Source organism: Martes martes (genome assembly GCF_963455335.1).
Source record: "Martes martes genome assembly, chromosome: 1".
In the NCBI taxonomy this organism is placed as follows: domain Eukaryota; kingdom Metazoa; phylum Chordata; class Mammalia; order Carnivora; family Mustelidae; genus Martes; species Martes martes.
Genome location: NC_137888.1, coordinates 30,241,631 through 30,252,485, shown reverse-complemented (window position 1 = coordinate 30,252,485; position 10,855 = coordinate 30,241,631). Strand labels below are relative to the sequence as shown.

Below are 10,855 nucleotides of genomic sequence, written 5' to 3'. Positions count from 1 at the left end.
AAAAGGAGAAGGAGCCAAAAAAAAACTACTGTGCATATGCTCTTTACACAAAATAAGACAGGAGATAAAGCTATTATTCAAATAAACTGAAGAGTCTTAACATCTAAAATACTTCAAAATTTAAAGAAACTTGGAAAAAGAAAAGCTGTCTTTATTATGCATTTATCAGTTTCATTTAAAAGCGGTGGGGACCCAGAAATTGTGAGAAAGAGCAATTAGAATTATCAAAATAGAAAAAAAAAAAAAGGACTCGGTATATTTCTCTTAATTTGCTATGTTTTTTTAAATTAGAAAATAAAAAGTATCAGGGTCTTTCTACTTTAAATCAATTTAACACGTTAACAGAGGAACACTAACTCTTGAGACATATTTGGGAATGAATAAGGAAACCGGTCACATTTAAATGCCCTTGAAGGACATTTTCCAACTTTGAGAGAGGTTTTGTTCCAGAATGTGCATCAGCTTGAACCTCTTTCACCGTTCTGGCCCCGAAACTCCCATCACAGCTAATGATTAAAGTCCCTACAATTACACCATGGGATGGAGCTCAACAGTGGATTCTCTGCTGTGGCCAGACACCAAGTCATTAGAAAACTGTGAGAGATGATGAAGAAGGTTATTTTAATTCCCTTTTCAGCCCCGCTCAGGAGTGGCTCTTTAGTTCCGAGAGCTGTGGGTACTTGCTTTCAAACTAACAAGCAATATTATAAATGGAGGCTGCATTATCATGATTGCAGACAATCTGAAGCACTTGATGGCCAAGGATTCTAGGTTCTCAATATGTGCTGTGTTGTATTTATCAGCTAAAATACATAGTGCAAACAACAAAAGGGGGGTGGGGGGAGGGTGATGAACGGGCTGGGAAGGGGGCAGGGAAAACAGTAAGAGAACACCAGATAAAGACGAAAAGGTCCAAGAGAGAGAAGAGGAGAGCCTGGGGCATTTTGTTGGTATGGAAAATAGTTTTACCCATTTTCTTGCTGTTCCACTGAATAGTGTTCCAGCTCTGTACCAGGAAGGGGCTGGACTGGGGGAGGAGGTAGAGGAACATTGGCCCAGGTCGATCCATTGTTTTTCTGTGGTTTAGAAGAGTTTTTATTTTTCTTCTTTTTTCCACCTTTCCCACCTGAAAGTAATAATGCATTTATTCAGATATACCAAACATCAGTAGAAAAAGAGTACATCAGAAGGGAAGATGTATTTATGTTTTCAAAACACCACAATCAGTATATTACATTTGTTAAAAGCTATAAACAATGAGATGATATAATCAGAAAAACATTTTTATAAATCGCTCGAAATTATATTATTTTTCCCCCGATGCATTAACTACAGTGCTGAATAAACCAAAAACATGGCTTCTGCAGCAAAAGCACACTTACTGATTTATTCACGTCTGCTGCCTCTACATTTTCATTGTTAGATGAAATAATGGGCCATAACAAATTCTTTCAAATGTCAGATTTTAGTGCGTTTATAATGCTCTTTTGCATAATCTCTCTCAGTGGAAAATGCAGTGTCTAAGGATAGAGGCTAAACTTTTCCATTAGAATTTACTCAATTTAATTAATCCAGGAGAGCACAGTTTTCTCTCAAAAGTGACTGATAAAAATCAATCAACTATAATCTGGATACTTGTAAATCTTTCACAATGATAAGTCTTATAGAATTTTAAACTAACGAATGGGGTAATTATTTTTGCCTATAGTGAGAGTAGTTCCCACATGTTTTAAGCATAACATTTCCTAAAATTCCAAAAAGAGTGGGATAATTAATGGAAATGCAGTGATCAATTTCAGTACTATTGTTAATACAAACGAATTCATGCACAAAACATGAGCAAAAAATAACTTGGCAGCATAAGAGCCAACTCTGGAATTACTGGAGCTTAATGAAATATAAAAAGAAAATTCATCATTTGTATAGTGCTTTTCACTATTCCAAAATTTAGGTAAATCAAGTTTCTTCCTAAATGGACCACAGTTGATTGCAAGAATGAGCGCTTCTCAAACAGCATAACAAAGGATTTTGTTTCATTGGAACCCAAGAAGTTTATTTTACTTCCTCTGCAGCCTATAGTTACATTTCCAAAAAATGGTATGGACCCCTTGGACCTCATCTTTCTGGCACTGCACGTTGTGAGCATTGACTACTTGCAGCAGGACTATCAATAGAGATACTACTAGAAGTCTCACCTCCTTTCTTCTACCAATTACTAAACTGCATCAGCCAACTCAGAAAATTATGTCATTTAGTCATAACTTATTTGAGTGCCAGAAAGTGATGAAACTACTAAACTGGACATAGACACTGTTGCCAACTATGGAATTATGTCTGTCGTCTAGGTCATGTGCACATAAACACACAGATTTAAAAGAGCGCCCCTACAGACAGAATGCTTTCACCCTTCCTTTCACTTCCTATCTTTGTCAGTAGGAGAGGTATTAAGAAAAAGAAGAGCAGGTATCTTCTGCTTCAAGGATAAACTGGGTTCTTCAAACCCAGACTAAACTGGGTTTGAAGACTAGTTTCTCACTTGGTAAATTACTTGATAGATACCCCTTCAATTTCCAAAGAGGTAAAATAGACATAAAGTTCCTACATCTTTGCAGTATTCTGAGGATTAAATGAGATAAAGCATGGAGAGGCTCAGCTTGTATAGAAATCTCAATAAATCCCAGTCATTATTACTCTTTCCCATTTCCTCTGTCTTAGAGCAAGCATGGTTCTACCCATTTTTACAGCCTTCATCAAGCCTGACTTCTCCAACCCCAATGAGTATCCCAGAAATAGTCTTATTCTTGGAATAAAAATAATAAATCTGCTTGAATAGAAATCTATATTTTTTATGCTTACGGTAGACAAGCCTTACTCCTATGTTTCTTTTTTTTTTAATCCTTTGTTTCTTGATCATTCATCAAAATCATAAACCAGGATCACATCTTTTGTATAGTTTCAGAACTGTATTTCAATAATTTAAAAAGAAATGGGCTGGGTTGTGTGCCCTTACTGGCTTTTCCCCTCATTGTACATCCTTTATTCCTTGTATAATTATAGGTGTACAATGTTTTCTTCACTCTTCACTTTAGAAATGTAATATGATCACCACCAGAACTGAATGATACAGATAGGGAAGTTCTTAAATCTCCATAAAGCAAATTCTGTAATATTAAACTTAGTTGGACTAAACTAAAAGGGAATAATCACTTCACTCTCACCTCCCAAAGAATGCTTTCTATCACCAGTTTAAGTAATATTGTATTCAAATGTAGATGAAGTAGTTAATAGATGAGAAAACAGAGGTTCTTTATAAATGTTATGTGGTCCGTATTCACACAGTAAGAGAAAAAAAATTTTAAATGCAGCAGCTTTACTAGAAATGACTATTTCTGGAGTTCTAAACCCAACTCTGTTGAAGTTCTTGTCCAAGGTCAAAAAAGGCATTATCAACTCTTCAAATATCAGACTTAAAAATGAATTGGGGAAACAAAGGTGATTCATAGATGGAATTTTCCTCCAATAAGGTTTTCCTCCAATGCCCACTTTCCCCTCTTTGGGAAATTTCTGCTCTGTCATTGTGGTGTGTCCTGATGGGACTATCAATTGATATGCTTTGTCCTCTCTTAGCATTGACCTAAGAGATGGGGCTCTGAGCATGGTGGGGGGCATATAACAGAAGTTAATGAAATTAAATGTTTACCTAATCTATACCTTGAGCTAAGTGAGCCATAGTTTGTTGTTGTTACTTGCAGTCTAAGATCCCCAAGCATTTTAAGGGCAGAAATGCCTGCCTTATGCTTTAGAGGAACATATTTTGAAGACTGGCAAACATATCTGACCCATTTCTCTTCAACTCAAAATGTAAATATGTAAATTGACACTTATTGATGCTGAATGAACAACTTTCATGCATAGAAAATTATAAAAAGAAATCATTTTCAAGTTAGTTAAACACATATTCTATTTTGAAAAATACTGGTGTATAAAAATATTTCATTGTCACTACTGATATTGAGATACATATATGTATATATATAATTATGATTGCCTATGGTTTTTGAGAGATCTGAGGTTTTTTTCTTCTAGTGGTTGCATTTTCAGCACAAGTGCTCAGAACTTATGTATGGAATAAATTATAAAATTGTTTCAAAGAGGATGAGGAATTCACTGAAATAATTCAGAAATGTCCAACTTTCTTTATTTTGTGATTATTTTAAATTGGTTTCATTACTGTGCACAAGTTAAGATCTTATAATATATGATTAGATATCCATTGGGCAGTTGGATCTTAAATTTGAGCCTTAGAAAACACATCCATGATTATTAAAAGAATGAAGCAAATTTTGTGATATTAAACTCAATTGGACTAAACTAAAAGGGAATAATCACTTCACTCTCACCTCCCAAAGAATGCTTTCTATCACCAATTTAAGTAATTTTGTATTCAAATGTAGATGAAGTAGTTAATATAATTCATAGATATATATAAATGTCACTTGGGAGATTAATGGATTAAAAAAAAAGCAGTAAGCACTATTGTGAATCAAGTTCTGCTTACAATTACTCAGAAGGTAACTTTAAAAATTCAGTGTCAATCAACATATACAGAATATTTAATGAAGGATTCACAAAAGGTCTTATGTAATGCATGGCTTAAAATATATAGATTTTTAAAAATACATATATTGCTTGGAACTTTACATATCTTGAATGGAATAGTCCTAGGATACATTACTTTTTAATTATTCAGTACAACTGTGGGATTCATTATAAATAAATGACATTATAAATGACATATAAGGTTATTCAAAATATCCCCCTATATTATTAAGCCAGTTTAAATTCATAACAGATGTTTAAAATTTTCTAGATTCTATAATGTATCTAATTCTACCAATAGGTAAGAAGAGCAAATGGCTCATTTTGGAGGGAAGAGAGAGCATTAACATTTCAGACTGAAAGGGTTCTATCTCCTGAGGAAAAGTCATTTAGTAAATGTTACCCTAATGTAAAAGAGTTAACTCTTTCTGGCCTAGGAGCCTGTGACACATCATAGTACACTATAATCCTTTACTAAGAACTTGTAGATAAAAAAAAATTCATCAGAACAAATGGCAAATCATTAATATGAAAAAATAAGCAAATAAGGTCATGGAATCAATTAGAAATGTGCAGATAAAAATCATCAGTTACATGATGTACATGTTATGGTTGAAAGGGAGAATGTGTCTACTACGACCTCCTTATTTTAGAGGTAAGGATCCTGAAGGATATCAGTTCTATTCATTATGACAGGCATATATTTCTGTCTGGTAAAAGTCTGTCCTGATATGTGCTATACAATACCTATATTATAGATTGTAGGTTTGGCTGATACAGGTCAAATGTATATCAACATCTACAGCATAAAAGAATTATCCATATACAGATTGAAATTTTTTTGGAAATTAAGTGTGAGGAATAATGTCTGATATTAACATTCTTGGTTAGCATGGTAGCAGCGCCTTACTCTAAATATCATTCAATAGATAATAAATCCTATTCCATAATATTTTGGAAACATTGTCCAAATATAGAAGGTCACATCACCAGAATCCGATTGTTACGAAAAATGTCCCAAATCATTTGCATTTTAGCTGAATTCATCGTTTGCTGCCCATGTCATGGAGTTGACTTTCCCGTATGATCTTTTTAGTATAAAGTTCTCTTGGCTCTTAGGTAGGGCTCAAGGCAGATCAAACTCATCTGTTCTTTCCTAAATAATAGTTAGGAAAATGGTATAATTTTCCAGTAAATATGGTGTTGCACACTTAGTACATAAAGAGTGACAGGGATTTTTATCCCCCCCACCCCTTCCCAAAGTCTGATTTCATTAGGATAAACTGCTGTTGTCATCTGAAAGATAAATGCCTGACAGTGAGTTGTGACTCAGTATTTCTTCACGGTCGTTAGGAACACAGGTCATATGCTGGTGACAAACAAATATTTCTCCTTACTGTGATGAGACCAACCTGAGAGACTGCCACTCCTCTCTGAGCTGTTGTGAGAGCTGGTGGTGCTGAAATCCTGTGACTGGTTGTGTGGCATTCTATTAGACAATCCCTCAGCCAATCGGTAGTCAGGGATGTAAAGTAAGGCTAAGGGTTAAAGGGCAGAGGTCATAGTGGCATCATGTGATTAGTTCACAGCACAAGCCCATGCAGAACATGCAGTTAGCAACTCAGAAGCAGATGTCGTGGGACAGTGGAGGAATGTTCCGTCTCTCCTGCCTAATGGAAGTTGAGATGGATTACTGACCACTCTATTGAAAAAAGAGCTAAAAGGATGAAACCGATTGGTGTTGGTGTGTGGTGGCAGTGACGGTGGCGGTGGCGGTGGGAAGGATTGTGCAAGGTACCGAACACATGCCAAGAATATTTTTTTTAGTTTAGGTAGTGAACCTGGTAATGAATCACTAAACTGAACGACAAATACTAATTTCTATCTCATGCACAAATGATATGAAAAGAACTCCTCGGGGTGTAACACCCTGACTCACCATTGTTACCTTTGTTCTGATCAGGTAGAGAATATCCAAATCCCATCAGGTCTGTTTTTTGCTGAATCGAGCTTTTCCACTGTGGGTCGGGCAGATCGACAGCCAATTCATGGATGCTGTTGGAATGCAAGATCTGTGTGGTGGCATACGGGGTGGCCTGTGTTATTTGGCTGGAACTGTTGTAAGTGGTTTTGGTCGTGAAGTCAATGCTGCTGTAAATGGCTCCGTCCGAGAGCATCGTTGCTGTTTTATCCCCTTGGCCTGGAACTGGCGGCAGCACATCTGTGGTGAACGTAAGGAAATGAAACAATTTAATGACGCACAGGAAGCCCCAAACTATCAGGACTGAAGATGAAAAATAAACGTGTCATGCCGCACGTTTGCGTTTCAGCTGAGATGGGCTTTATGAGTCAATGAAGGGTAGATGATGTACAACCATCGCCAAGCTATCAGCGTCGGTGACAGGCAGGCCTCCCGCTCGTCCTTCACGTCTCGCTGCTTACCACGTCCCTTCCCCCATTTTCTGCAACCATGAATGAGAGGTTTGGGATATTTCACTACTGAAAAATGCTTTCAATTGTGCATCCCGTTTTTAGAACCAATGAGATTGTTAGCTCCTTACAGAAGAAATAATAAAAGCGAATCTACCAGTTATGGATTGAAAACATCTTTTTCTGCGTTACCCCAAAAGACAGAGAATATAGCTGCTGAATAGATGCAAAATTTTCCAAAATTAGACTCTATGAGCCAACTAAGAGATACATTTTTCTGAAATTCCAGCTTGCTGTTTCTCTGATTTGATTTCACAGTTCCAGTATGGAGTGGAGCGGATGGTAGGAACTTTTTTTTTCTTGGGTAACAAAAGATAATTTTCATGAATAAGTCATTTTCACAATACAGCAGGATTTAACTATAGAAAAAGCAATCTGAGTGATCCGAGAGTTTAATTTATGCTACTAACTCTTAGAAGTGGGGAATTATAGTTTCAAGTTATAATACAGCAAGAGTAAAATTAAATTTTAGTAGCAACACTGAATATCAATCAGTCCTTTTATCTTTTGGCATGCTGAATTATCTTTACATGATGCATTATAATTCAGAACTGCCACCTCCCTCCCGATCTCTTATTTTTTTTCCTTTTTTAGAAGAAAGGTACTAGATTTTAAAAAACCAAAAACAACAACAACAAAAATACTAGGGTGCCTGGGTGGCTCCGTTGGTTAAGCCTCTGACTCGAGAGTTCAGCTCAGGTCAAGATCTTGGGGTCGTGAGATCAAGAACCATGTCAGACTCTGCGTTCAATGGGCATTCTGCTTGAGATTCTCTTTCCCTCTCTCTCTGGTTCCCTCCCTACCCCTGCTCACACTTGCTCTCTCTCTCTAAAATAAATAAATAAAATATTTAAAAAATAAAACAACACTAAATGACATATTTTTAATCATGTAGAGTTAAAAGTGAATCTAATTATAGGATATATTCCTTAACAATCTATGTCCTGAAAGCCATACTTCATAGGACTTGAGATCGTCAATGATTTCTTTATTATGGGAAATTTTCAAGTAGTTAAAGTACTGCAATATTATAAGTAATAAACCAAATTATTTTCCTCCTAAAACCAATTTATCATGACAAGAAAAAAGCAGAAAGTGAAACTTAGTCAAAATATCCTCAAACTTTTAGTTTTGACGATACCCAATTGTACGCAAAATAACGATTCTTATGAAGATATTAATGTTGCTTTTACAGTTTACAAAAGCTCAAATGTCTTCTTTAGCAATAGCAAGACATTTATAATCCATTTTGCACACTGCATAATTTAGATCTTCCTAAAGTCTGGAATTCTAACTCACTTTATAAGTAAGTAGATACACATTTTATTGAAGTAAATATTTTAAATGCATATCAGTGAAATTGTTGAAGATATTCAAACATATAATATTTCACAAAATTGAACAAGCAAGTAAAATTGGTTTTGGATTTCAGAATCCCATAACTCCTTTTTGGCCCTTTTTGCTTTTATTTCTAAACTACTTAGAAAATTTGATAATGAAAAAGTATACTTCATCCTCAAATGTCAATATCATTTGCATTCTCAAAAGCATTTAATATTTAGTAATATATCAGAATTATGAAAACAGATCCTTCACTCTGGGGAAATTTTTAGAATTATGTTTCCGCCACATCTACCATCTTCCACTGATAATATTAACCGGATAGACATGTGTGTCTGGCAAGGGTCCCAGCTTCCCAACACCTTGAACTTGAGGCCTTCTGAAACGTTCAGTTTAGATTGGAAGCCACTTTATCTTCGAGCTTTTGAAATCGTCACATGTTTAGATGTTTAAAAATGGAAAAAAGTTGTCCGAGGATCTAATCCTACAGAATGTTATCCTGCAACAACTGAGGTTACAGCACTAGAAATAGCATCTGTCTCTCCCCGCTGGATGAAATTAGCTAGGCTTCAAGTCTAAGTGCTTCTATATTGATGTGGGGGCTGCCTATGTCCTCCAGCTATCATTGGATCACGCCTCCATTTTTGGAAAATAAATTGAATTATATCCAAACATTGAAATGTTAGAAGATTATACAGGAATATCTGGATGTGGGGAATTATCCTCTAATATCAGATGGTTTGGAACTCAGAGCCAGCCCTCCTCCAACAGCCTGGACCTGAATAGGTGTTGCCATCTTTAGGCAGGACCTTCTAGTTCCCACTTCCCATTGTCCACATCTACCTTTCCTTAGTGCTTTGGGCTGAATGGCACTTGTTGATATTTGAGTTTGAAACCTCTGAATTACAGACACCCTTCCCTCCAGGAGGAACTACTCGTGATTCATTTTGCAGTTTTCAGCACCATAGTGAACCGTGCATTTATTTCTTCTGCCTGATATACTTGAATGAATGACTGTTGCCTGTAATATATCGTAAGACACTTAAGAAGAGGAACATACAGAATTTATGTCTGGATTTCCATAATTCCTCACCTAGTGTTTTGCAGAGGGTAAGTACTTGCCGAGTGATTAAATGAGTCTTTTATAGTTTGTAATGACAAAAGGCAGACTTATGCAATAATTAGTAACTTTATAATTCAAAAATACTATTTTCATTACATTTAAACACGTATTAGTATTCCATTCTTGAAAGGGAAATGTCAGTATCCACAATAATTCTTTTAAGTGACCGTAGTTATACAATCATACACGTGCATCCCACTGAGAGGATTGCAGAACAGTGTAGATAAAGGAACCGAGGCTTTACAATGTGTTAGATCTGCCTTCTACACCTAGATCTCAAGTTATTCACTTCAATAAACCTTAGTTTCTTGGCCTTTAAAATATAAATATGATGATCTATTATTTATGTTACATTTATTATGCCAGTGAGATGAAATATAATGTACAAAAAAGCCTACCTATTTTTGGTGTATAGTAAATGCTTACAATGCCTATCACACTGAAAAGAAACATGGTAAACCTTGCAAAAACTTTGTCTTGGCCTTGATGTTCCCCTGTGAACTAGGTCACATCATAAAACTGTGGTGGATATTGAAGAAAAATCTTAAAAATCTAGAAATGTACCCTTTGGCTAAATTAGACTGAGACATTTTAGACGTTAGTGTAGGCCACTAGAAAAAAAAATAACAAAACCCAAACAAAACATTTTCCCCATCTTTAGGCATTCATTTCTTGATGTAAAGAGAATGGTGTACTAATCAAATACAAATATAAGCCAGTAAAAGATTGATCTAATCTTTGATTGATGAAAGCCTTCAGAACAGAATTTCTATTGACAAAACCATTCTGGGTAGCATAGAGGGGAGGGTTCCGCTCTCCTGGTGAGGAGATGCTCAGGTATAGAACCTCTCCATGATAAAGTCATAGCCTGTAATTGAAGGGCTCCGAGTTTGGTCACGGGGGAAGGCAGCCACTTTCAGAGGTTCTGGACAAATAAGAATCTTAAACTAGGTGATTACAGAGGGCAAGCAAAAAGCTGAGGAGTCATACAACTTTTTTTTGTTTTTGTTTTCTCATTTACTATACTGATGCCTGCTGGCCACTGCTTGTATGTCAAGCTTTGTGCTAAACTTGAATGTGTTATCATTCATTTAATCCTCGTTACATACCTATGATGGGGGAATTGTTATTTTCTGTATTTTATTTGGAGATTGGGAGAGAGTGCCCTTCCTTCAAGTTGGTATTGACAAAATGCAGACTTAAGCGATAGTTAGTAGCTTTATTATTTGAAATACTATTTTAATTATATTCAAACATTCATTGGGATTCCACCCATAAAGAAAAAATGCCAGTGTCCATGAT

At 35.9% G+C, this 10,855-nt stretch overlaps 1 protein-coding gene across 1 annotated transcript in view; it reads right to left on the bottom strand.

Moving 5' to 3' along the window:
• Positions 1–10,855, bottom strand: part of ROBO2 (roundabout guidance receptor 2) — a 584,467-nt gene that overhangs the window by 38,607 nt on the left and 535,005 nt on the right. The window contains exons 21-22 of the mRNA XM_080815165.1: positions 6,539–6,820; positions 970–1,126 (exon numbers count right to left, since the gene is read on the bottom strand). Of these exons, the coding sequence (XP_080671291.1) occupies positions 970–1,126; positions 6,539–6,820 (439 nt within the window). The remainder of the gene's footprint in view (positions 1–969; positions 1,127–6,538; positions 6,821–10,855) is intronic.